The sequence below is a fragment of the Rosa chinensis genome, chromosome 5 (genome assembly GCF_002994745.2).
Source record: "Rosa chinensis cultivar Old Blush chromosome 5, RchiOBHm-V2, whole genome shotgun sequence".
NCBI lineage: Eukaryota > Viridiplantae > Streptophyta > Magnoliopsida > Rosales > Rosaceae > Rosa > Rosa chinensis.
In genome coordinates this window covers 24202890-24229895 of record NC_037092.1, presented here as the reverse complement: position 1 = coordinate 24229895, position 27006 = coordinate 24202890, and the positions used below count along the sequence as shown (strand labels likewise).

Here is a 27006-nt window from a genome sequence, read left to right as displayed (position 1 = left end):
TTGGAACTCTCTCTCTCTCCTAAACTCTCAAGCATCTAGCTCCCACACCATATCCACCTATAAGTTCTGTTCTTATGAAATTAACTCCAATCGCTCCTGTTATTATCAAGCCAAATAGCTGCTATTATCATCTAGCGGGTTACAACGAAGTTGTTCTCAGGTCCAACCTTTGAACAATTTTGGGCCTAGTCTTGCTTAATCAAGATCGAGGGTCTTGCTGCAAAAGTCCAAATCACAAAGTCACCCTCACACTCCTCTTCCTCTCGGCAAGGAACCCATTGGCTGCAAATGGGTGTATAAGATCAAGTATAATTCAGATGGCACCATTCAACGTTACATGGCCCGCCTCGTTGCCAAGGGTTACACCCAAGTTGAAGGAGTGGATTATTGTGAGACTTTCTCACCCACTACCAAGCTCACCACATTTAGGTGTCTCCTCACTATTGATGCCTCCCGAAATTGGAGTCTTCATCAAATGGACGTACAAAATGCGTTCCTTCATGGTGACCTTCATGAAGAGGTTTATATGCTTCCTCCACCTGGATTCAGTCGACAGGGGGAGAATCTGGTATGTCGACTAAATAAGTCATTGTATGGTCTCAAACAAGCTTCCCGAAATTGGTTCTCCAAATTTTCCAATGCTATTCAAAAGGTTGGTTACAGGAAATTCAAGGCTGATTATTCATTATTTACACTTGTGGTTGGTAATTCTTTCAGTGATGTGCTCATTTATGTTGACGATATTGTGCTCACTGGAAATAATCCCAAAGCCATTGAATTATTAAAGGCATTTCTTCTTAAGGAATTTCGCATAAAGGATCTTCGCAATCTTAAATATTTCTTGGGCATTGAAGTCTCATGGTCCAAGAAAGGAATTTTCGTTTCTCAACGAAAATATGCATTAGATATTCTACATGACGCAGGTCTTACAGGAGCACGTCCATGTCATTTTCCAATGGAACAAAATTTAAAGCTTACACCTACAAATGGGGAAATTCTTAAAGATCCCACACGTTATCGGAGATTGATTGAGAAACTCATTTATCTCACTGTGACAAGACCAGATATTGCGTATTCTGTTCTGATTCTTAGCCAATTCATGAATCAGCCAAGGAAACCTCATATGGAAGCTGCGATGAGAGTATTGCATTTTATTAAGGGAAATCCGGGTAGAGGCATTTTCTTTCCATCAGAAAATGATTTGGCTTTAAAAGCTTATTGTGACTCAGATTGGGCAAGTTGTCCAACAACAAGAAAGTCAACAATTGGATATTCTATTTTCCTTGGTAATTCATTGATTTCATGGAAATCTAAGAAGCAAAGTAATGTGGCATGTTCATCAACAGAAGCCGAGTACCGTGCTATGGCTATGACTTGTCGAGAATTAACTTGGTTGAGGTACATTTTACAAGATTTTCATATTATTCAAGATAAATCTGCTTCTTTGTATTGTGACAACCAAGCTGCATTACATATTGCCGCCAACCCGGTTTTTCACGAAAGAACAAAACATATAGAGATTGATTGTCATGTGGTTCGAGAGAAGCTACAAGCCGGATTGATTTCTACTAAATATGTTCCTTCTTCTCTACAAATCGCAGACATTTTCACAAAGGCATTGGGAAGAGATAGTTTTGAATCTTTAGTTTCCAAGTTGGGACTTCATGACTTTCACTCTCCAACTTGAGGGGGAGTGTTGAGAATCTCTCATGATATGGAAAGATTTAGGTGTAAATGCTAATTGTTTCCCTTCACATTTTGTCAATCGTTATAATTTATTTTTGTGATAATGCTTAAGATCTAGATTATTCCATACCATAGAAGGTAGATTGTTTTCCTATATATCTTGTAATATTCTGAATTGTAATTATCATCAATATACCAATTATCATTTTTTTTACACATGCTTGATTTGCATACGGGGATTCAAGGACAAAAAGGTGAGATTGATGTGACAGAGTACTTGTTGCAGCACGGTCAAGTTTTGAAGAAGGTAACAATTTATTCTAGTGATTTTTGGGAAGACTCAGTGGTGGAGTTCTAGCAAAAATGTTCAAAACTCCAAAAGAGTTCTAAGGGTTGTAAGATTGAATGGATCTTTTGATCTTTATCAATGGATCCTATATTTTCTGGTAGGCGTTAACTTTATTTGCAGTTATAGTGTAACCTTATGGCATTAGCTTCCCTTCTGAAACTCACTTTTATCGGGAGAAGGTGTTATTCTAAGATTAATTGATGCAGAACAGATGGCGGTCCAATTTCAAGAACAATTGGATCGTGCCAAAGGTAGAAAACGAAAAGTGACTAGTAGACGTGAAATGGGCCTCCGGAGTCCGATTGGGACGCACTTTACCTTTCCGGAAAGGGAATCGTGCCAGAAATCAAACTCGTCGCTTGGCTACGACCTGTGACCTTTTTCGGGCTTTCGAGGTCGTTTAGGGCCTCAAAACTGCATTTTTCTATTTTACCCGTTTTTGGTTTTCTTAGTTATTTTTTGGTTGTTTTCGTTTTTATCCATGGGCCTTAGGGTTTCGTTGTTAGTCGCCCTAGGGTACTTTTCTCTTATTTAGGCTACAGAATGCATCTTTCATCTTTTATCAATAAAATTGAGATTATTCTCTTTTATCTCTGGTGGACTCCAGAATCTTTTGCTTAGGTTTATTGCTGGTAAACCTAGTTATCAATTCGTCTGCGTCAGGTGGTATCAGAGCAGGTCTTCCCTATCTCTTTTATTTGCCTTAGTAGCAATGGGTGAAGTCACGAAATCAGATATTGAAGCTCTTACAGCAGCGTTTACCGCTGCCATCAATTCCATGAACGATCAGATTGGAGAAATTCATGGTTTGTTGGGTGAGAGGAACAACAATAACAACAACAATAATCGGTGTAGATATGGGGAAGGAGGCCAACTAGTTAGGGCTCCACGTGGTGAAGTTGTTGATAATACGTCAGGATCTGAGCCTGAAGAAGAAATTTTACAACATGAACAACATGGACAAGCTGACCAGGATTACAAAGTCAAGGCCGAAATTCCTTTCTTTTCGGGCAATTTGGGTGTAGAAGATTATTTGGGCAGCTTCAGGTGGACAAATTCTTTGAGATTATGGAAGTGCCTGAACACAAGCAAGTTAAGCATGTTGCATGGAGATTGAAGAGTACTGCTGCAGTTTGGTGGGATAAATTGCAGAACACTCGAAAGAAGCAGAGGAAGCAGGGTGTTAGAACATGGCGAAGAATGAAGCAGTTGATGATGGAGAGGTTCTTGCCAGATGATTATGAGCAGATTTTATACACGCTGTACATAGAATGTGTCCAAGGAACTAGGACGGTGGGTGATTATACAGCTGAGTTATTACGCTACTCGGAGCGTAATGAATTAGGGGAAACTGAAGGCCAGAAGGTGGCTCGCTATATCAGTGGACTGAAGCCTTCCATTCAGAAGAGAATTGGGTTACAAACTGTTCATACTATGGCCGAAGTTACGAACCTAGCATTGAAGGCAGAGTTGATGGAGAAGCCTTCACGAGCTTCTTCCTTCCAAAGGTATAACTACCAAAGGAGTACAGATTTGGTTAACGCCTCAACTGCCAAGGGTACAACCACGCTGCAGAGAGCAGAAAACGCTTTTAAAACTTCTAATCCTCTTTTTAAAGGCGCGGGCAATTCTAACAGTTCTAGTGGTGCTCAAAATAGGGCCCCGAATCAGAGGTTTAATAATCCCTATGCTAAACCTACAACAGTTATCTGTTATTGATGCAACAAGCCGGGGCATAGGTCTAATGTGTGTCCTGAGAGGAGACAAACTGCCCTTATAGATGATTATGATGAGGATGAAGAAGAAGTTGGAAGAGATGGCGATTATGATGGGGCTGAGTTTGCGGAGGAGGAATCTCCTGAGAAGATTAATATTGTGTTGCAGCGGGTTCTACTATGTCCTAAAGAAGAAGGGCAGCGGCGCAATATTTTCAGGTCACTTTGTTCCATTAATAACAAAGTGTGCAATTTAATTGTGGATAATGGAAGCTGCGAAAATTTTGTGGCCAAGAAACTGGTGGAATATTTGCAGTTACCTACGCAACCTCATGAGACACCTTATTCCCTCGGGTGGGTTAAGAAAGGTCCACAAGTTCGAGTTGTTGAATCCTGCAAAGTACCGGTAACCATTGGTAAGCATTATAAAGATGAAGTTTTATGCGACATTATTGATATGGATGCTTGTCATATTTTGTTTGGACGACCTTGGCAATTTGATGTGGATGTGACTTATAAAGGCAGGGACAATGTGATGTTGTTTATGTGGAATAACCATAAAATTGCTATGGCTCTTGTGTGTCAATTTGAGAAATCTGGTGTGAAGAAAGTGGAGAGTTTCCTGACCTTGTCTAGCAGTGAACTTGAGATGGAGAGGGCCTTTAAAGAATCTGAGGTTTTCTGTCCAGTGGTGATAAAGGGGTTGTTGTCTGCAGAAAAGGAAGAAGTGGTGATCCCCAAGGAAGTGCAGAACATATTGGGGGCATTTGAAGAGCTGATCTCGGATGAGTTGCCCAACAAGCTGCCACCTATGAGAGACATTCAACATTAGATTGATTTGGTGCCTGGAGCTAGCTTGCCCAATCTGCCACATTACCGAATGAGTCCCAAGGAGAATGAGATTTTGAGAGAGCAGATTGAAGACTTGTTGAAAAAGGGGTTCATTCGAGAAAGTATGAGTCCTTGTGCAGTTCCAGTCCTCCTTGTTCCTAAGAAGGGCAATCAATGGCGGATGTGTGTTGATAGCAGGGCCATTAATAAGATAACTGTGAAGTACAGGTTCCCTATTCCTCATTTGGAAGACATGCTTGATGAGCTAGAGGGTTCCAAAGTGTTTACCAAGATAGACCTTCGAAGTGGATATCACCAGATTCGAATCAAGCCAGGAGACGAATGGAAGACAGCTTTTAAGAGCAAGGATGGCTTGTACGAGTGGATGGTTATGCCATTCGGATTGTCTAATGCACCCAGCACTTTTATGAGGCTTATGAACCAGGTTCTTCGCCCTTTTATTGGTTCCTTTGTAGTAGTGTATTTTGATGATATACTGATATATAGCAGGACCAAAGAAGAACATCTGGTGCACTTGAAGCAGGTTTTGGTAGCTTTACAGGAGAATAAACTGTACATCAACCTTAAAAAATGTACATTCTGCACCAGCAAGTTATTATTTCTGGGATTTGTGGTTGGAGAAGAAGGCATTCAGGTTGATGAAGAGAAGGTACGAGCTATAAGAGAATGGCCAGCTCCAAAAACAGCTTCTGAGGTGCGGAGCTTTCATGGTTTAGCTACCTTCTACAGGAGGTTTGTGAAGAATTTTAGTACCATTACTACCCCTATTACTGAATGTTTGAAGAAAGGCAAATTCCAGTGGGGAGAGGAACAAGAGAAGAGTTTTGCCTTGATCAAGGAAAAGCTTTGTACTGCACCAGTTCTCGCTCTTCCTAATTTTGATAAGGTTTTTGAGGTTGAATGTGATGCTAGTGGCGTGGGAGTAGGTGCTGTATTGTCACAAGAGAAGAAACCAGTAGCATTCTTTAGTGAAAAGCTGAGTGAAGCTCGCCAGAAGTGGAGTACTTATGATCAAGAATTTTATGCAGTGTTCCGAGCATTGAGGCAATGGGAGCACTACCTGATTCAGAGAGAATTTGTACTGTTCACGGATCATCAAGCCTTGAAGTACCTTAATAGTCAGAAAACTGTGAATAAGATGCATGCCAGGTGGGTGAGTTTTCTGCAGAAATTTCCTTTTGTGATTCAACATAAATCTGGTACTCTTAATAGGGTGGCAGATGCTTTGAGTAGGAGGGCTTCCTTGCTGGTCACCTTAGCTCAGGAGATTGTGGGGTTTGAGCTCTTGAAGGAGTTGTATGAGGAAGATACTGATTTTAAGGAGATCTGGACCAAATGCAGTAGCAATAATGCAGTTGCAGCTTTTTATGTGAATGAAGGGTATTTATTCAAAGGCAATCGGTTATGTATCCCTAGTTCTTCATTGCGAGAAAAACTGATTAGAGATCTGCATGGAGGGGGTTTGAGTGGACACTTGGGCCGAGACAAAACTATTGCTAGCCTTAAGGAGAGGTATTTCTGGCCGCAGTTGAAGAAGGACGCAGGAACTATCGTAAGAAAGTGCTACACCTGCCAGGTCTCTAAGGGTCAGTCTCAAAACACAGGTCTTTATCTACCTTTACCTATTCCTGATGATATTTGGCAGGACCTTGCTATGGATTTTGTGTTGGGATTACCCCGTACCCAAAGGGGAGTGGATTCAGTGTTTGTGGTAGTTGACAGGTTCTCTAAGATGGTGCATTTCATTGCATGTAAGAAGACTGCTGATGCTTCTAAATTCTAATATAGCTAAACTGTTCTTCAGAGAAGTGGTTCGTTTGCATGGAGTACCCAAGTCCATTACATCTGACAGAGACACCAAGTTCCTTAGCCATTTCTGGCTCACCTTGTGGAGGATGTTTGGAACAGCTTTGAACCGTAGCAGCACAGCTCATCCTCAAACTGATGGACAGACAGAGGTTACTAATAGAACCTTGGGTAACATGGTTCAGAGTGTTTGTGGAGATAGGCCCAAACAATGGGATTATGCTTTACCACAGGTGGAGTTTGCTTATAACAGTGCTATGCATAGTGCAACAGGGAAGTCCCCATTCTCCTTAGTTTATACTGCTGTTCCTCGACATGTGGTGGATTTGGTAAAGCTTCCTAAAGTTCCTGGTGTTAGTGTTGCTGCTGAAAGCATGGCCAAAGATGTGCAGTTTGTTAGAGAATCAATTAAGGCCAAGTTGGAACAAACTAATGCCAAGTATAAAGCTGCAGCTGACAAGCATCGACGAGTTAAAGTGTTCCACGAAGGTGATGACGTGATGGTGTTCCTGAGGAAGGAGAGATTTCCTGTTGGTACCTATAACAAGTTGAAGCCCAGAAAATATGGTCCTTTTAAGGTGGTGAAGAAGATCAATGATAATGCTTATGTTGTTGCACTTCCAGATTCAATGGGCATTTCTAACACTTTCAATGTTGCTGATCTGCATGAGTTTCGTGAAGATGAGACTCTTTATCCTGAAGAGAACTCGGGGTCGAGTTCTTCGGAGGTGGAGGAGACTGATGCAGAACAGATGGCGGTCCAATTTCAAGAACAATTGGATCGTGCCAAAGGTGGAAAACGAAAAGTGACTAGTAGACGTGAAATGGGCCTCCGGAGTCCGATTGGGACGCACTTTACCTTTCCAGAAAGGGAATCGCGCCAGAAAACTCGTCGCTTGGCCACGACCTGTGACCTTTTTCGGGCTTTCGAGGTCGTTTAGGGCCTCAAAACTGCATTTTTCTATTTTACCCGTTTTTGGTTTTCTTAGTTATTTTTTGGTTGTTTTCGTTTTTATCCATGGGCCTTAGGGTTTCGTTGTTAGTCGCCCTAGGGTACTTTTCTCTTATTTATGCGGCTGCAGAACGCATCTTTCATCTTTTATCAATAAAATTGAGATTATTCTCTTTTATCTCTGGGGGACTCCAGAATCTTTTGCTTAGGTTTATTGCTGGTAAACCTAGTTATCAATCCGTCTGCGTCATTAATTTGTTTGACTTAAATCTTATTGTTTGATCAGTTGATTTAGTCTACTGTCTACACGTATGCCCGCCTAATGTTTTCTGCTAAGCATACACTAAATGTTTTCTGCTAACAAGCTGATATGTTTATCCCTTGACAGCTTTTTCTTAGTCTGGTTTCTGTTGTTTCAATTTTGAATTTCTGCATCACTTCCCTAACTTTTTGTTCTATGAAACATTCAGCGTGGATTACTAAACAAACTGTGGTTCTTTTGCTTGTGGATTAAGCATTAGGTTTATTAGTGAAAGGTGATCATCTAGCAGCTACTTTTTTTCCAAACTTTCAGGATAGTATTAGTTTGGCTCTTCCTTGCGCATTTTATCTTGTCTTGGGTTGTACACTATCTCAGGTCCTCAAACATAGAGAAATCTGCCTTTGTTCTCTACCCTAAAATTTTTAATAAAATTAGTAGGCTATGCTCATGTTTGAAAATTACATTGATGCATGCATAAGAAGTGGGAGTTGTTATTCTTAAATTTTGATGTAAATATGGCCAATGTTAATTACTGACTGAAATTCCATAATATCCTCAAAGTAGTAAACTATCTTTCCCATATTGTTCATGATTACGGTTTTAGTTGCACATTTTGTCTTTTCACTTTCTGGAGTAACACCAGAAAAAATGGAAAATTTCAGTTAATTATTTATATATTAGTTTGGTACGTATATTCTTTTATCAACGTGCAAAGTAATTAAGAACATGTACGTCATTAAGAAGGGGCTTGACCAATGAACTTTCAAGGCAATGATTTTTGGACTGGAAGAACTATACATGTCGTACTGTTTCCGGCCAGGACAACCATCTAACATGACTCTTTCCGTCCAGAAATGACTGTCTAAGAGATTTCAAAAGTGTTCTCCAAAGCCAAAATTGAGCCGTCAAATAGCAATTTACCATTGAAGATGCTGTACTGAACACCATTATAGATTGTCTGGAATTTTTTTTCCACCACCGACTTTGCTTGAAATTGTCCATGTGCAATGTCGACGAAGTATTTGAATATTTGCCCACAAAAAGCTGCTGGAAAACAAAACCACTATGAGATGAATTAAAAAGAAACTTCGATAAGATTGCCTCTATCTTAAGCAATCTTTCAACTATCTTGTTTCGTATTCTCATCCATGCAGCTGGAGAGAGATTAAGAATGACAAGGCATATGTATCGTTATCAGAAAACAAAAACCGCCATCTTTTCATACCAGTCACCCATGTTATCAATGTAAACACAACCATCTCTATCATTATGATCCATATCTAACTACTCACAAATTTCCAAACAAAACCCAAATGTCCAGCTATATTGGAAGAAATAGCAAAAATCTGGTAAATATTATGCACTTTCTTGTGTATTTTGCAAAAAAAAAAAAAAAAAACTATTGACAAGAATGACGTTTTTTTTTAGGAGTAAAAAAAAAGTGAAGAATGATGTTCTTCAAGTATAAACAAAACTTCTTTTATTTACGAATGGAGTTCAATGACATTTTTTTTTTTCAAAGTTGTAGTTTAATTGCTTGGCCCCTCAAACTCTACCATGCCTCGTCTAAATGAGAACATGCGAGTGTGATTAGCATGTTGTGCAACTGTGCAAGACTTATTTGATAGCGATGTGATAATATCCGTTTTAATAATTGATATTCGTTTAAGAAGAAAGATAATTTTGGAAGAATTTTGTAATTCAAGCTCCTACAAAGAAAATCAATTTTTGTAGCATAAATGTACGTGTCACATAACAAGTAGAATGTAAAATACGTAACTTATCATGTATATTATTCGCACTCTTAATTTGTCATTTATAATTTAATTTTCATGTTGGTTAATGGAGAAAGATAAGATTACTAAAGGACAGCCACTTAAATTTCATGTCGAGAGGATATTCGTATTCCAATGTCTCTCCTAGAGTTAATGCCACAACTACTAAAAACTAGAGCTAATTGCTATCATTTTCAATAACCAAATAATAGAAGAATGACCAGAAGCATATAGCTTTCCTTTATATGTATAAACGGGGAACACACCTCGTGACCAAAGAGCCTAAATTATGCAAGCGCCCTTTTCACAGATGAAGACAAACTTGCCAAGACTAATGCTTTAGGCTCTGTCATCCTAAATTGACGGCCCTGATCTAGCACCGACCGGTGTTTGTAGAATAAAGTGGGCATGCTTCGTAGGACCACTACATATTATATGGGATGTTAACGTTATAGAGCCACTGTGTATATAATGCAAATATGCAATGCATATTGCAGGGTGCACAGTGCAGAGCAATAAATTTCTGCAGTTCAATGAAAGCGGCAACAATCCACTCTAAGACAATAAACATTATCCTGATTCAGAATAGATAAATTTCTGCAGTTCAATGAAAGCGGCAACAATCCACTCTAAGACAATAAACACTATCCTGATTCAGAATAGGAATCGGAGGACAAAGGACGGTCACGCATTGACTCATTTTTAGCCGCTGAAGCAAGTCGGTTCCTGATGTGCAACGCATTTTCGATTGAAAGTCACTTGAGAGTTGAGATGCGAGAATATGAGTGGTAAAATAGTCATTGCTTGTTGCGGTGAGTTCTATGTTGCTGTAAATAAATAGAACCGAGGAGTGGAAAATGTAATCAGTGGCAACAGGGGAAGGTGTGGCAAAATGTCATGAGTCATGATTTAGAACTATCAATAGGTCTAATTATTGAGGTACTGCAAGAGGGAAGAATGTTCCAGGAGATTCAACTTACCCTATAACCCCTAAAGGAGTTAATGCATGGTATGATGCCTTTACTTAAAGACTTAATTTCATGACCATTTCAATAACTTTGAGTAAAAATCACCGTTTACGCTACAGTGATATTGAAAGTGAGGCTTAGCTACCGAACAGCCAAATCAGCAAGTCTTTCCTGGGCAAGAAGAATAAATCTTGTACATTACTGTTTTGTCTTGGTTGGATTCTCTATATTACTGTTCCTACTGAGCAAACAAAACCAGAAATAGTCCCTTGCACCTTAATTCTTACATAGGCATTTATACCAAACCATCAAAGGAAAAGTAGACAAGTTTAAACAAATAGGAATAGGAAACTAAATTGCAGCTCTTATATATATCACTATTTACATTATTAAAACATGCATAGTCCGGTAAAGAGTGATGCAGAACAGCTAGACAATCCCTTCTGTCACTTGACCTAATATTAACAAAATTTTGGGATGTTCTTGGAGGAAGAAATTAAACAATGAAATGATTCCAAAGGTAACTTCCAACACAACAGTCGACGCGCTTTCCTTTTTTGAAATGGGCAAAAAAGAAAAACAAATGGAGAAAAATGTCCAGGTGACCAAATTGGAAGTGCCCACGACAGAATGAGGAACCAGGTAAGCCATTTCTTCTTCAGTAATGTGATATGCTGTGGGCCCAAAACTACCAAAGAATCAAACTTGAACCTCTGATCAACAACAATGGCTTTACCTTTGCTTTCTTGGATTGGACTGTAACTGAGAGGTGAGGTAAACTTGGCATTGAATGACAGTTTTACCGAGTTTGAATCCGGGAACAACTGTGAATCCCACTAGCGGTTCTGATGCCGTTGAAAGGAACGCTTCCTCCGCCACACTTTCCATGTAGACTTCTGAAAATCGACACCCCTTGCTCACTTGGAAGATTGCAGCTTCGGGATCGAAGGAGAAGGCCAACAAATGCAGGAGCCAGACCCGCTTTGCCATGTCAGCAAATAAAGAAAAGAAATTAGTGCTTGGAAACTCACCGGCATTCACAAGGTTTCTCTGATTCAGATTGCCAGAAAATGATGCTTCCATCTTGGGATGAATCAGTCGTAAGTACTTGGCGCGACAGAATTTGGCAAATGCTGATCTTGGATTCCGGGAAAGATACTCCTTTGCCTTCCAAGGTTTGAGTTCCGTGAATCTCTCAAAAAAGAGCTGTTGCTGCTGTTTCTTTTTCTCTGGCAGGAACTCGTTTGGAAGTGAGAAGTTGGGGTATTGGAAACCATCAAACATTTCCCTGCAAACGAATTGTTCAAATGCAAAACACTTGTGGTCTTCTTTCCAATAAACAACTTCACCACCATCGATAGAATTAGCTGCTGTATGAATGTCCCAACCAGCAGATTTCATTTCATCCATCATCGCCCTAACAAAGCTCCGAATGGACCTGACTGTGTGCCGAAGAACTGTAATAAAATGGCTAGGACTTAAACCAGATAAATGAAGATTGTCAGGCACATATAGCTGCCCACTCTGATATACTCTCTTTTCAAGCAACTTGTTCAGTTTATTGGCTTCCTCCAACTTCTCACCAAGAAATATTACTTCAGAGTCCTTAAGCCTGACCTGAGATTCCAACTTTTTCCCCATAATATCATATGTTTTGAGAACACTCTTCTGTTCCTCAATCTCAGCCAACACTAAAGTAGTCTCTGGCGAAGGATCGAACTCCTTCTTTAAGAAACACCTCTTCAACTCAGACAAGTTCTTCAACCCGTCAACTACTGTATGATCAGCAGCACGAATTCCGTCAGCATCATAAGGAGTCTGAGCATATTGTAGCTGAGCATAAGCAGCTTTAACAGATGAAATGCTGGCGAACAGCTTTGCAAGAAGAGCTTCCAAGGCAGCCCTTTCCTGTAGCTTCTCGTTGTTCTTCTCAAATGATTGAGACAGAGTAACCCGAACCTTAGGAGCATTCCGATCATCCTGGACTTTCTGAATTCCAATTTCTTGCGACTTGAATTTCTGATTTCCAAGTTCTTTAGACTTGACTTTCTGAATCCCAATTTCTTGGGACTTGGCTTTCTGAATCCCAATTTCTTGGTAATTAATCTTCTGAATGCCAATTTCTTGAGAGTTACCTTTCTGAATCCCATCAACCGGGGCAATACCTGTTGCACCGCGAAGATGCAGAACTTTGGCAATAGTACGTGCTAGCCTACTCTTAGTTGGAGTTACAGCTGACCGACTCACTGAATCCATCTACAAAACCAAGATTAACAAATGTTGGAGAGGGATATGAGTGATGAAAACTCAATTGAGACTATCTAAAAAAAAAGCATATAGAGAACAACTGGAATAAAGATATGGGACGACAATGATTACCATGATGAGGGTATTGAAGGAAAGCTAAAAAGCAATATGCTTTTAACACTTAGACCAAGGCCATTACTGGAGGATGGAGTTTCTTTTCGTTTGCTCTTTCAACTTTAGGAGTTTCCGATTTGCTTTCTTTTGAAAGCGTAAGAAAAGCAGATTTAAAGGCGGGAAAAGGAGAATGAGAGACACAGAGAAGAATAGAAGGTGGAGAAACTGTGGAGAGATATTCAAAGGACAAGCAGAAAAGACGTGTTAATGCATATGCATGCATATGCATATGCTATATATGGAACACTAGGAACCTCGGTTATCATGAAACATGCATTATAGATGTTTATTAAATTCAATACCATCCAAATCAAAGATTAAAATAAACACACTACTAAAAAATCTTTAATTAGAATTTGGAGGACCTTGCACTTGGTGATTCTTGTTCTTAATATGCTTTATCAATCACTTCCTCAACTCTATGGTCCAAATCAATCCTACTATTCTTTTTTTCTTTTGGTCATGCCTACTATTCAAGTCAACAAAATTTAGGTAATACTGTAATAGCTTTCACTTTTCTGTGAATAGAAACCCCAAATGCAAGGACACATTCTCAATTAGCCTTCTCTTGCAATTTTGTGTGTTCATTCAGCTACCATAATATGCTATGATAACAACATGAAAACACTGATGTCTGGCCCAATGTGTAAATAACAGATATAAAAAAAAGACCCAATCAACCCTTTGGATTCCCTGAGGCACCCCACTAACTACAACAGTAGTCCTAAAAGCAGCCTCTGCAAAACCAGAGATCTGAACTGAAAGGGACCCATCATAGTGAAAATCTGATTAGAAATTTTGGATCATACACACCACAAATCATGGGTTTTCGTACACTAGGCGGTGGATTCTTTTCCTCATGCATCACACCATCAAAGACTCTTGGTTTTTATGGTACATCACTCATAGAGATCTGAGCCGATATATATATGACTCAAAACTATTCCAAACCAACGGTCAGAAATCTATTCCCAAAGCCATTGTCCTGCTCCCCCATATACTGACAAACATTAGCACCCCATTTTTGCATTCCAATACACACGTATATGGTTAGAGACACATTGCATTACCCAGAAAAAGGTTCCAATACCAACCCTTTTTTCCATATTAAAAAAGGACGTACAATCTAAGCCTCTGGTGTAAAATGAAAGCCAAAATCACATTCTACTTAAATTTAGAGGGGTCTGTATAGATAAATTTGCACAAATCTCAAGCTTAAGTCACATTAAAAATGTTTTAAACCTTAAAAAATTAACCACCATTCCTCAACTCCAATACTAATTTACCGACCATATTGCTAATCACATCTCTTGCAACTAAACCGACTTCTGTGAGAGATGTGATCAGTAACGCGGTATACAGGTACACTAATTTTTCTCTTAACTCGAAGGTGTAATTTCCAATATGAAGTAATGAAAGACCCTAAACTTTCAATATCTAACTAAATATGACACCTACTGTAGACTCACATGAACGTTAAAAAAAAGGTATGAGATGCATAGAGCAGTGTGTATTATCGCTAGCTACTACACTGTCTCCTTACGGATCTTATATGGAACCCCACAAACTGGACAGTAGAAATCTACACGATTCTTATAAATTTAAATTTAAAGCACATGGTCCCACAAAAGTATAACCATGGCAGTGTCATTATAGAGAAAAATTTGAAAAAAAAAATTATGATGAGTAATCACTGTAATGAAGTATGGACCAGAGAACGAGGACCACTACACCTTAGAGAACCCCAACAGAGGTGAACCAGTAAATTAACCAACATCAAAAACCAAACACATGACTACTAGAAAGTCAATTAAAACACAAATAGAAAAATCCAATTCACATACCTTATGAAATCAAACTGGATACAGATGGTACTATATGCCGACCTCAAATCAAATCCTCTTCATTTATAAACGCTAATCACAAGAAAACAGAGCCACAGAAAAGCAGAGTAGAACCCTGCAAGCCACAAAACCCAGAAATCAGAACCATTGAAAAATGAACGAAAGAAATTGCTTTTTTTTTTCTGATACAAAGACCAGAGAGCTACTCACCAATGACCAAAACACAAGTGGTCTAAGAAACCCAGAAGCAAAAACAATGAATGGTGAAAAAGAAATCCACTTTCAGAAAAGAGAGAAAAGAAAAAGGTCCCAATAAACCAAAAGCAAATGAGCTAAGAGGTATCCAAAAGCAAAAAATAAAAAAAACAATGCGTGGTGGAGCTAGAACATTCTCTCTTACAAGATATATATTAACAAAACCACCGACCTCCACCTCTACCTCTACCTCTAATTAAAAGCTACAAAAAGCAAAACAATAACATCAAGACCGTTTCAGAATCCCAAATATGAATGCCCATTTATTTAGTCATATAACACATTAAACAGGTAAGCTCAAAGGCCTAAAACCCAGAATGAAAGATTAGAGAAAAATCAAAAATAGCAAACACCCATTAACGGAAACCGAATCAAACTGAAAATGGCAAGCCTTTAAGACCCAAAACCCTTCAAAGCTTTGTGCTTTTACCTTATAAAGAAAGAAAGCCGGTAGCTTCAACCGCAGAGTTTGACTAGTTTGTTTTGTGTGTATTACGTAAATCCAAAAACCCTTCAGCAGCTTCAATGCTTCTGACCCTTGTTGGGTTTGACAGATTGGCTTTTGGAGATGCAGATTAGCGAAATGGGCTTTCGGAGAAGGAAAGGCCAGAGCTTTGAGAGAGGAGCCTGGAGGAGGAGGAGGAAGAAGAAGAGAGGGAAATGACGAAATAGGACAGACACGTTTTCGGGGGAAGGTCCAACGCGGAGGGGGCATTGGGAATTAAAAAGGGCAACTTCGCATCGCTGGGTCGCTTTCGCACTTTCCTTGTATGACGGATATGCCCCTGGGAGTGTTGTTTCCGTTGCGGGCGGTGGGTGGGGTCCGGATTTTGAGATTGGGAGGGGTAGTTTGGGGAGTTGGGAATGTGGTAGAGACTGGCGGATGTTACGTCGTTTGCGCAGGTGGGAGGGTGTTGTGGGGGGGGAATGGACGGTGGGGATTGAGAGATGGAGATTCTCTAGAGTGAAGATGCTCAGAACTAAAGTTTCATGTGAGTTGTTGCGCATGCGGCCATTTGTCATCTGCTTGCCAGCTTTCATATTCTTCTATCTTTTTTTAGGTCAATTAATATTCTTGATAAAAAATTTAGATTTATTGAAATTTCCAAAAATGAAGATTATAGGCCTATAGTCAAATAGATTACGTGACATAATAAAATTGAGTATCCACAAAAAATATTATTGGTCAACTCAGGAAAGGATTGAAGGTAAATATTTGGAACAAAAGTTAATGTAAAGAGCTGATGTAGATATTGATAGAGAGAAAAAAATGGAAATTCATTAGTGGGGGGCGAGCACAAATAAGATCGCTCGAATATCTTATTTTTAAGTTTTTTCTTTTATTAAAGAAAAAATTTCATTGATAATTAACAAAAAATATTTTTCAATAGAGCATCTTATATAAAACCAACTGGGGAATCTTATATAAAATTGTAAGCTCTACCAGACACGTGGTATGTTTACTCTACATAAGAATCTCTTAGGAACCAATTATGATATGAGGTTATACTAGTGGTCCAGTTGCATTATGAGCTAAAGTATGAGATACTAATAGTTCTCCTGCTTACATGGCACAATAAAGCCTAACAAGGAATGATCCTCCTCAATTGAATTCACCACTTGCACTAGTTGAAGACAATCACTCTCAAATTGGGATTCAAATTTGCTCACCACTAACCCTAGATGGTGATACCACCACCAACCCTAGATGGTGATACCACCACCCAATAAAAAGTTGACATGTATGATAACCCGTTGACATGTATGATAACCCATAATCATGAACTAACTATGGTTAACTTAATAAATTATCAGGAAAGAGAAAAAGTTCAGGTGGTTAACTTAACTATGGCCATTAACCAACTTCACGAAAAGTTAGGTGCACATATATGCTAATGATGCCACTTCAATAGTAACCTACTAGAACTCACACACATTGATATACGTGGTCCATTTAGGCATCAAACTATCTGTGAGAATGTGTATTCCATCACATGATGATTTTTGAGTTAATTACTGGTTACTCCCTATACTTATAGGGTTTCGTCGTTTCAGTCCCTGACATTTGAATTTCACCTAAAAAGTCCCTGAACTCTCAATTTCCTCCCATTTCGTCTCTGTCGTCAAGCTCCGTTCAAATTAACAGTTAAATTGCTGACGTGGCATCAATTTCACTCCGAAATGTCTATTTTACCCTCAATTACCTTTTTTTTTTTTTGCCCTTTTTCCTTTTTTACCTCGTCTTCTTCCAGCCTCTCTCTCTCTCTCTCTCTCTCTCTTCCCTAAACTAATGTTAACGACCTCCCATGTGGGTAGTCCTCGGCGGCGGCGGCACGATGCCGTTTTGGTGGATCTAAAGTGCTTTGAGTGCGCCATTTGGGCCTCGCTGGCCATCATTTCGGAAACGGTCGGGCTCGACCGCAGCGGCAGCGACACCGTGAGCATACTATTGAACCTAGTGAAGCTCGAATTATACGAATTGGTCAAAGTGGGAGTGAAGTCCATGACTGGGGATAAGATCCCCGGAGAGAATCGGATCTTGAACGATGACGACGGCGAAGAATTCGAGATGGGTTGTCCTCAACCTGATCGAGCTCGCGAGTCGGGTCAATGGGTAGTCCGCCGCGGCGGGAATGGGTCGGGATTGGTTTTGAGGCAGGACAGCACCAGGAGTTCTCGGGAGAGACAATCGTCGACGAGTCGAGCTTTCGGGTCAGGTTGTTGTTTTTTTTTTTTGGAACTACTCCTCTCCTTTCAAGCCCCACCCCCAAACTCGGTTGGAGACTTGGAGCACTCCCTAGTCCATTTCACAGAACGCGGCAACCTGCAAGGCTGCAAGCAGCAACCCATCTCCAGTCTCCGAGCTCCGCCTCCAGGTATCTCACTATCTCTGTCTCCATCTCCGTCTTCTTCTCCTCCTCGGCTTCTCCAGTCCTCCTCTTCTTCTCTTCTGAGTTTCTGATGGGTTTAATTTCAAATGGCTTTGATTTCCTTTTGATCTTGATCTTGATTTTAATTAAGGTGATGATACTGATTGAGTAATTGGGTAGTTAGAAATTGGTTCAATTTCCTTTTGAATTTTTGATCTTGATCACTTGATGTTGATTTTAATTAAGTTAAGGTAATGATACTGATTGGGTAGTTAGATATGGGTTTGATAACTTGATTTCCATTTAATGTTGATTTCTTCTTCAATTGTAATTTGTAGCTTTGTATGATTCATGACTGTATCTTTTGACAAATTATGGTTTTGTGCATGAGATAGGGTGTGTTGAAGTAGTTGGATGTGTTAGACGCGAAGAGTTAGCTGGTTGGGAGATGGTACCTGAAGGGGTGGGTATACTTGGGTTTGTTTTTAGAAGAAGAAGATGGAGATAAACAGAGGAGGAAAGACAGCCTAGAGGAAGAAGAATAGGTAAAAAGGAAAAAGGAAAAAAAAAAAAAAAAAGAGTTTAAAAAAGAAAAAAGAAAAAAAGTAATTGATGAAGTGAAATGGATGTCACGTCAACAATTTAACGGTTAATTTGGACGGAGCTTGACGGCAAGGACGAAATGAAAGGAAATTGAGAGTTTAGGGACTTTTTAGGTGAAATTTTAAGGTCAGGGACTGAAACAACGAAACCCTATAAATATAGGGAGTAACCAGTAATTAATCCATGATTTTTCTAGATACAGTTATGTTTATCTACTTTTAGAAAATGCACAAGCATTGAAAGCCTTTCAAATCTTTAAGTCTGAGGTAGAAAATCAATTAGAAAAGAAAATCAAAACAGTGAGATCAGATAGAGGTGGTGAGTTCTATGGCAAGTACACTGAATCCGGCCAACAAAAGGGTCCATTTGCCTTATTTTTGCAAGACAATGGCATTAAAGCTCAATACACAACACTCTATAATCCACAACAGAATGGTGTTGCAGAGAGAAAGAATAGGACACTTTTGAACATGGTTAGATGCATGATGTGTACAACTGGGTTGCCAAAATTTCTGTGGGGTAAGGCTTTAAAAACTGCAAATTATATTTGCAACAGTACACCTAGTAAAGCCATAGAAAAGACTGCTTTTGAGCTTTGGTGTGGCAGGAAACCTAGTCTTCATCATTGCCATATTTGGGGATGCCATGCAGAAGCTAGGATTTATAATCCAAACTTGAATAAACTTGATCCCAAAACTGTTAGTTGCTATTTTATAGGCTATCCGGATAAATCTAAAGGTTACAAGCGGTATTCTGCTCATCATTCACCTAGGATCTTCGAAACTCATCAAGTAAAATTCCTACGTGAAAAAGTTCACAATACAAATTTTGAGGATTTAACCTCAGATTTTGAGGAAATTGTGTCAGATGAGAATATAAGTGTAGCATTGCTTTAGAACAAGAACCATTAGCAACAGAAACTGTTACAGAAAATCAAGATGCACAAGATCAAGTGCCTGATTGGGAAATGCATCTTGATGATCATCAAGCAAAACCTGAAATTTTACCTGAACCAATCCCTGAAGCAGAACCTCAAAATCCTCAAGTAGCTCAACCTAATCCTGGAAATCCTCAGTCTAGAAGATCACAGAGAGCAAGAAAACCAACTTATGTTGTTGGGGGGGGGGGGCGAGCGAGTGATTACATTGTTTATCTGCAAGAGGCAGAAATTGAAATGGACTGTGCAGAAGACAATGATCCAACTACTTAATCAAGCCATTGAAAGTAGTGAATCACATCAGTGGTAGCTGGCAATGGAAGCAGAAATTGATTCCATGAACCAAAATGCAATTTGGGAATTAATTGAACCCGACCCCAAACAGAAGTAAGGTTCTAAAAAATGCTAGGCGCTAGTCGGGCGGTGACCCGAGGACTAGCGCCCAGGGGCCTAGGCGGTTTTTATTTTTATTTTTATAACATATAATTATTTAAATAAAAATATAATATATAAATAATGTTTGAAAATAGAAAGAATGGCATGGACAAAGACGTCAATTGAGCAATAAGTTCGGATTGGGCCTCCACCTAGTTTGTTTGTTGATATTTTTCTCCTTAAAAAAATAATAAAAAAAAAAATTCCAGCTTGAATCTTCGTCTTAATTCCAACCTATCCCACTAATTAAACCAAACCAACTACTTCTCTCTCTCTCTCTCTCTCTCTCTCTCTCTCTCTCTCTCTCTCTCTCTCTCTCTCTCTCTCTCTCTCTCTCTCTCTCTCTCTCTCTCTCTCTCTCTCTCTTCCATTTCTGTGCGTCAAAACCCAAGGCAAGCTCTTCCATTTCTCTGCATCAAAACTCAAGGCAAGGCCACCACAGATCTGAGACCTCCAAGATCTCCACCTACCTCAACCTAATTTCCAATCTTTAATAGTAAGCTATTACTCTCTCTCTGTTTCGTTGCCCAGAAAATGTGGTCAAGAAAATTGGGGATTATAGTAAAGATTGAAGCTTTCGCTTTTCTTGAACCAATGAGCGGAATCCCATGTTTTCTCTACACCCAAATAGATGATTCGGATTTTGAATTGTGATTTGTGTGCTTAGAATATGAATTTTTCAGTTCTGGGTTGTCGGCAAATTAAGAGAATGAGATCAGACAATCGTTGATGACGAATGAGGATAAAAAAAATTAAAAAATTAAATCGCCCAGCCTCCTCCTAGCTCGCCTAGGCGGGCCCCTAAGAGGCCAGCACCTAATACCTTCGCCCAGGCCAAAATCGAAACGGTACACCGGTGACCAGCGCCTAGGCGCTGCCCAGGCCGATTTTTAGAACCTTGAACAGAAGCCTATAGGTTATAAATGGGTTTTCAAAACCAAAAGAGATGCAAATGGCAATGTAGAGAGACATAAGGCAAGATTAGTTGCCACAAGTTTCACACAGAAGGAAGGCATTGACTTTACTGAGACTTTTTGTCCAGTTTCTACAAAAGACTCGTTTAGGATAATTTTGGCTTTAGTGGCTCATTTTGATATGGAGCTACACCAAATGGATGTTAAAACAACCTTCTTGAATGGTGAACTAGATGAGGTGATTTATATGAAGCAGCCTGAAGGTTTTGTACAAGTTGGAAGTGAAAACTTAGTGTGCAAGTTAAGAAAATCATTTTATAGCCTAAAACAAGCTTCTAGACAGTGGTACAAGAAATTTGATTATGTGGTTTCTACTTTTGGATTTACAGAAAATCTTGTGGATGAATGTGTTTATTTGAAGACAGTTGGGAACAATTTTATTTTCCTAGTTCTCTGTGTGGATGATACACTTTTGGCTAGCAATAACCTAAAACTGCTTAAAGATACCAAGAGCCTTCTGTCCAAGAATTTTGACATGAAAGACTTAGGAGATCGAAGCATCCTATGTACTAGGTATTGAGATTAAAAGAGATAGGGCACATCGACTACTTGGTTTGTCTTAACAGAATTATGTTACCAAAATTTTAAAGAGATTTGGTATGGAAAAGTGTGTAGCTGGAGAAGTTCCCATGTCTAAAGGAGATAAGTTAACCAGGAACAAAGTCCCAAAAGTGATGTTGAGAAAGAGAATATGGAGTCAAAGCCTTATGCTGGACTTGTAGGAAGTTTCATGTATGCACAAGTCTGCACTAGGCCAGACTTGTCTTTTGCTGTAGGGATTTTATCAAGGTTTCAATCCAATCCAGGGCATGAGCATTGGGTAGCTGGGAAGAAAGTGTTGAGGTACTTGTAGAGAACCAAAAATTATATGCTAGTGTATAGACAAGTGGAGGATATAAAACTCATTGGATTTTTAGACTCTGATTTTGCAGGGAATTATCCAGACTCCAAGAAGTCAACTTGTGGATATGTGTTCATGCTTGCAGGAGGTGTCATTGCTTGGAAGACCATGAAACAAACACTTGTTTCAACTTCCACCATGCAAGCTGAATTTATTGCAGTGTATGAGACTGTGTGTGAAGGACTTTGGATCAGGAAATTTTTGATGCAGACCAAAGTGTTAAGTCACATTGTGATTGGCATACTTGTTATTTATTGTGATAATGAAGCAACTGTTTTCTTTAGCAAAAACAGTAAAAGATCAAATAATTCCAAGCATATTGACTTAAAGTATTACAGTGTTAGAGAAAGGGTAAAGCATGGTGAGATAGTTGTTTTGAGCATTGACACAAATTCACAGCTAGCAGATCCTTTCACCAAGGCATTGTCAGTGGCTGCATTCCAGAAGCATACAACAAGCATTGGAGTTTTAACTAATTTAGATGCTTAGGTTTAGTAGAGAGTTAGTCCAGTTGGCGCAATTTAAAATTTTAAGGTTCCTGAGTTCTTGTATCTTTTGAGTTGTGATTTTTCATTTTGTCACAACTTGTTGTAATGACAGTTTAAAGTTATCAATGAAATTTTGAGGTATTTTTCAGATTTTAGTTATTGCTACAGCTTTGTTAAATGTTCTGAAAATTGTCGATTTTTATACTTGCTATCAGATGGCTTAAAATCATGTATAGCATGATGTTATGGTTCAAGCAATAATTCTAAGCAATCAGTGTTCAGAAAATTTGCTTGAGTTTCTGGTTTAAGAAACATTCAGTAGGACCTGGTATATGCCTTCTTGTTGATACACATTAGCATATATCGTATCACTTCTAGGTTGACATATGTGGATTGCAGGAGCTTATGTTTGTGGTTTTGAAACTTTGCATTTTTGTTAAAATGTAAACTAGTTCTTGCTCTGCATAAGTAACTGTGATCTGACCATGTTGGAATGGATTTCTGGTTTGATTTTGTTGTCTAGCGAGCACTACAGTAAGTTGAGTAGTTTCTGACATTTTCTGGTGCAAATTATCAAGCTTAATATGTGTCAGTCCAAGGGGGAGATTGCTAGAATCATTATGGACTTGTCACACATTAACATATAGTAAATTGATAATTAGCTTAATGTCAAAACTAGTTCAACATGGACACAAACTATAACCAATACTTGTAGCTTAATGAAACAGTGTATCAATTCATTAAGTATAGTAATCCAATTCTTAGTCTGCAAGAAAGACTACAATGAAGTGTTACATTAAGGATCTAACTAGGAGACCTAATCCGATATGAACTGCTTTAATGGGAAGGTTCTTAAGGTTTAAGTCACCTATATAAATAGATGAATTGGTCCGTGTTGCCACCACATTAATTGCATTAGTTCTGTCTATTGAGAAGCAAGTTGGTAAGCAACAGAAGGCTATATTCAAGTGATCGAGTTTTGCAGCTGCAGAAGATGGAATCCATGCATGTGATTGCTGAAGGTAAGTTTTGGTCTTTTGTAATTATTGTCGAGTTAATGTGCATATGATTGTGAGCATGAATATATGCTTTGATAGGATTTACATAGTCTATAGATTCTTATGGCCTGCCTTGCCTCCACCTACAAAACAAAACCTGATGTCATACCTAAGAGACGACCGACCTCATCTAATATCAATGAATGAGGAAGTCCCTTTTTTTTTTTTTATGACATGAATGGTGAAGTCCCTTGAGTTTGATTGAAATATGAAGTAAAACCTAAGCGCACATACTTTGCACAAACACTTGAGTTTTGTTTTTATCCGTTGCCATTTGGCATGCAAAAAAGGCTAATATATTTAAGTCTGGTTCAATTCTTAGGACATGAACATCCGATCTAAAAAGGGTGGTAAAAATTGAACTCTTGTATGTGTTTGTGTTGGGGTAAAGGAGTGACCGTCTTCCAAGTCCCTCGTAAGGCCATATTAACCTCGTTTAATTAATGTCTCGACCTAGCAAAGCTCTGCTAGGGTTAGGAGAGCGCTGCCTTCGGGTTTGGCCTCTGTGTACCTCTCTTTGTCATTTATGGAGTACAACTACGGCGCGTCTCTTTTTGGATCGCCCAAATCAAGGCAGGGTTTTGCCGTGTCTTCTCTTTCGCAGGTTTCTCTTGCACCATCGTGGCTCATAGGACTGGGGACCTGGTCTTTTATGGAGTGATTGCCTTGTGCGGTCAAGTTATGGTGGCTCGTTTAGGCCACGGCGTGCGCGGCTCAAAGGATCTGAGGTGCAGGTAAATCTAGTTCAAGGATGGCAGTTGCGATTGACGGGTTGGGTTTTGCACGGGTCGGGTCAGATTCAGTTCAAGTCCCTTCATGGTTATTTTCCGGCTGACCGGCGTCTACTGGTATGGGGGCAAAGTCTACCTGCGATTCTAATTCCGTTTTGCTCGTCTGTTTTCCAGGTTGACGACGTTGGGCTCAGTCTTTTGGTCCCTCGTCATCGGTTGGATGGAGGCACGGTGGGGCGGCGCTTTGGAATTACAGTAAGCTTCTTTCGGGCTTTTGGCAGTTTCCAATGTCGGCGCAACTTGGGTGCAGGTGTCAGGGGCAGCGAAGTCAATGGTTATGTTGACTTGGTTGCCAGGGCTAACCCTAAGTGGTGTTGGGCTTTGCTTTGGTTTTCTGATTTGGGCCTCGGACTTAATGGAATGACTAGGGTTGCAGCATGTGGTCCATGTGGGCCTATTCAGTTTTGGATCTGGATTTGGGATCCTGGTGGCTTTTTTATTAAAATTTGGGATTTCGAACGGTTTTTGTCTAGATACCTAATTTTTTATTGGGATCAGTACCCGCGAGGAACTGACGGGATTATTGGTCTGAGGTTGTCAACGAGTCTACTGATGGATTCTGTAGAAAAATTTTATTATCAGTTTCATATTAGTTTACTCACCCATAAGCTTCACTCAATAGGTGAAGTGGTATTGCGTTTAGCGGTATCTCTTTTTGACGGCCCCACAGGGGCGGGTCACTGTGTAATATTGCTTTTTCCATATTGAATAAAAATGTCTGACCTCCTTCAACTCAAAAAAAAAAAACCTCGTTTAATTAGGCTAGCTTTTGGCTACAAATCTAGAAACCTAAGTTAAGTTAAACACCAAACTCCAAAGGAAGAGAAAGGAACAAGTAGCTAGATTTGGGTTTTAGGTGATTAGTCGAAATCATAGTGGGAAATACATTTAATAATTGAGAAATACAAATTCCATATTCCCAAAAATTTAATTTGGGCAAGAAAAACATTCTCAAAAAAAAAAAAAAAAATTGGGCAAGAAAAAGACCACAACACTAGCTTGTGGTTCTGGTCTTAGAATAGAAATTTGAAATCTCTCCCCTTCACATCAATTAGGGTCCCAGAAAATCATGTTTGATACTCAAAGAAAATAAATATAAATTCAGGCCAACTATGTCTAGATAATGCAGCAACCCTTCTTTTGTCCAATTGTCTACCTTGTGATAATTTAATTATATATCTAAACAAATTAGAGCACTTTCAATTGAAAATCGTTTTTGAAGATGAATTAGTCAATGAAGAATTAGAGAGGATCTACGAGGGTTTTGTTTCTATTGTCATTTTTCCGTTAATGTCTATCGGATGATCCTGTCTTGGCTATGAAGTGGGGTTATTAAGGTGATTAATGGGTAATGACTGGTTGAGACTATAATAATTTGATTGCATGAGGTTTTAATTAGACATGACTGGATTACCTGTTTAGGGTCCTCAAGACCAAAAAGTATTCTTTTTTTTTGGGTAATGACCAAAAAATATTCTTATTTTGAAGCAACTTGATATGCATGATTGCATGTTGTACAGCAATAATTAAATTAGCCAAAAAGGAGTTATACATAACATAAAAAAGAAAAGTAGTTTTTTTTTTTTTTTTTGAACGAAATAGGTCAGCCCTTTCATTAAATTCAGCGAGCAGTACAAAAACGAAACACCCCTATGGGGTCGACAGAAAGCAATCGTTCCTTAGAACCTCATGACACCCTATTCTAGAAGAATAAAATCCTGAGTACACCCACCTTTTAGGAAATCCACGCACCCTTATTCAAACAAAAACCAAGAAACCTCGAAGCAGGCATAAATGGGAAACAACTAAGGCTCTGGTTTTTACGACCCAAAAACAAAATTACATTAAACTGCTTGTAGAAGGTGAAACTTCACCTTCTACCACTCCCTCTGCACCCGGAAACTCCACAAGTGGAGCCGCCTCTTCCTCTCCTGTTTGCCGTATTCCAGTCTCAACCTCAGCAGTGACAGCGAAAGTTTCCAAAGTTGAGTCAAAACACAGAGCTTTTCCCCTCCTTTTATACTTGCGAATCTTCTTCTCTTCCTGTTCCTCAGTAACTTTAACCTTATTTTTGCTTCCCTTCGGACGCCCAATCTTCTTCTTCCTAGGTGAGACCAGTAATTTTCCATTTTTGTGTTGCACAACCAAGGAAGTATTCTCTCCAACCGCCAATGACGAGTCCGGAAGTGCTAAGATCTTCTTGCCAAACCGGTTCAACATTGCCCTAGCTTTTCTTTTCCTCCCATTTGATAGCGCCTGCATGGAAGAAAATTCCACTCGAATATTCTCTTCCCCGCTCCCATTCATGACTGGACCCAAAGCCAAAGCTTTCGACCCCACCACCGGCTGAATGTAAATTAAAGGATCATGAACCTTCAACTGTGGCAGGATCGGTTCCATCAATAGCTGTCTTCCCATCATCTGGGAACTCAAAACACCAATGGGCTCTCCAGCTTCAGCTTCCCTCTCAGTCCGTGAAGTCTCAACACCCTGACCCTTCGAACCCGAGCCGACCTCCAAACAAACCAGAGCAGCACCTCCCTATCTCGATTCCATCTCCATCACAGGAACACCCACTGCCTTACTCACAGTCAAAGAAAGACCCTCCATAGCCGCCTCCGAAACCCTAGTCAAAAGCTCCTCCTGTTCTTTGATCAATGTTTTATCACATCCCATCGCATCATGGATAAACAAACCACAATCACGACAGTAGCCCTTGACCTTCTCATATATGAAAGTTAATTCCGGTCTCACCACCGGCGAAAACTCAATAATTTTCCAGGTCCGAATCCGGCGGCGAACATCAAACACGACCTTGATCCTCTGCTCCTCTTCCTTCCTTTTCAGGGCTGGCATATCCATCTTAACCACCTGCCCTAGCGTCGCACCCACCATGGTTAGTGCAACCTTGTTCCGCAGGGCAAGAGGCAGACCCCGCACCACCACCCATGTCTCCATCAAATTCAAAGCCACCATCTCAGGTGGGCAAAGCCCATCATATTCTCCCACAACAAGCATCGTGTTGCGATAGAACCAAGGACCCCCAAACAGAATACGATTGCGC

The 27006-nt window shown here is 39.6% G+C and overlaps 1 protein-coding gene across 5 annotated transcripts; it reads right to left on the bottom strand.

Annotated features, from left to right (window-relative positions):
- Positions 1-10703: 10703 nt before the first annotated feature.
- Positions 10704-15582, bottom strand: LOC112202887 (protein GRAVITROPIC IN THE LIGHT 1). 5 transcript variants are annotated; one of them, XM_040506148.1, is made up of 4 exons: positions 15316-15582; positions 15031-15088; positions 14631-14745; positions 10704-12621 (listed from the first exon to the last, which is right to left on the bottom strand). In XM_040506148.1, exon 4 carries the CDS (start codon positions 12619-12621, stop codon positions 11098-11100), a length of 1524 nt encoding a protein of 507 aa, XP_040362082.1. In that variant the 5' UTR covers positions 14631-14745; positions 15031-15088; positions 15316-15582; the 3' UTR covers positions 10704-11097. The 5 variants fall into 5 exon arrangements, with proteins under 5 accessions (XP_040362082.1, XP_024199695.1, XP_024199696.1 ...); XM_024343927.2 differs by lacking the exon at positions 15031-15088; XM_024343928.2 differs by lacking the exons at positions 15031-15088; positions 15316-15582 and adding an exon at positions 14841-14996.
- Between the last annotated feature and the right edge of the window lie 11424 nt (positions 15583-27006).

Excerpts from the sequence above, each read along its gene's own strand:
- LOC112202887 (XM_040506147.1), bottom strand. The coding sequence starts at position 13,015 with ATGCATATGCATGCATATGCATTAACACGTCTTTTCTGCTTGTCCTTT. Across the intron at positions 12,622-12,811 it reads AAAAGAAACTCCATCCTCCA|ATGGATTCAGTGAGTCGGTC; the intron begins GTAATGGCCTTG and ends TTGGTTTTGTAG.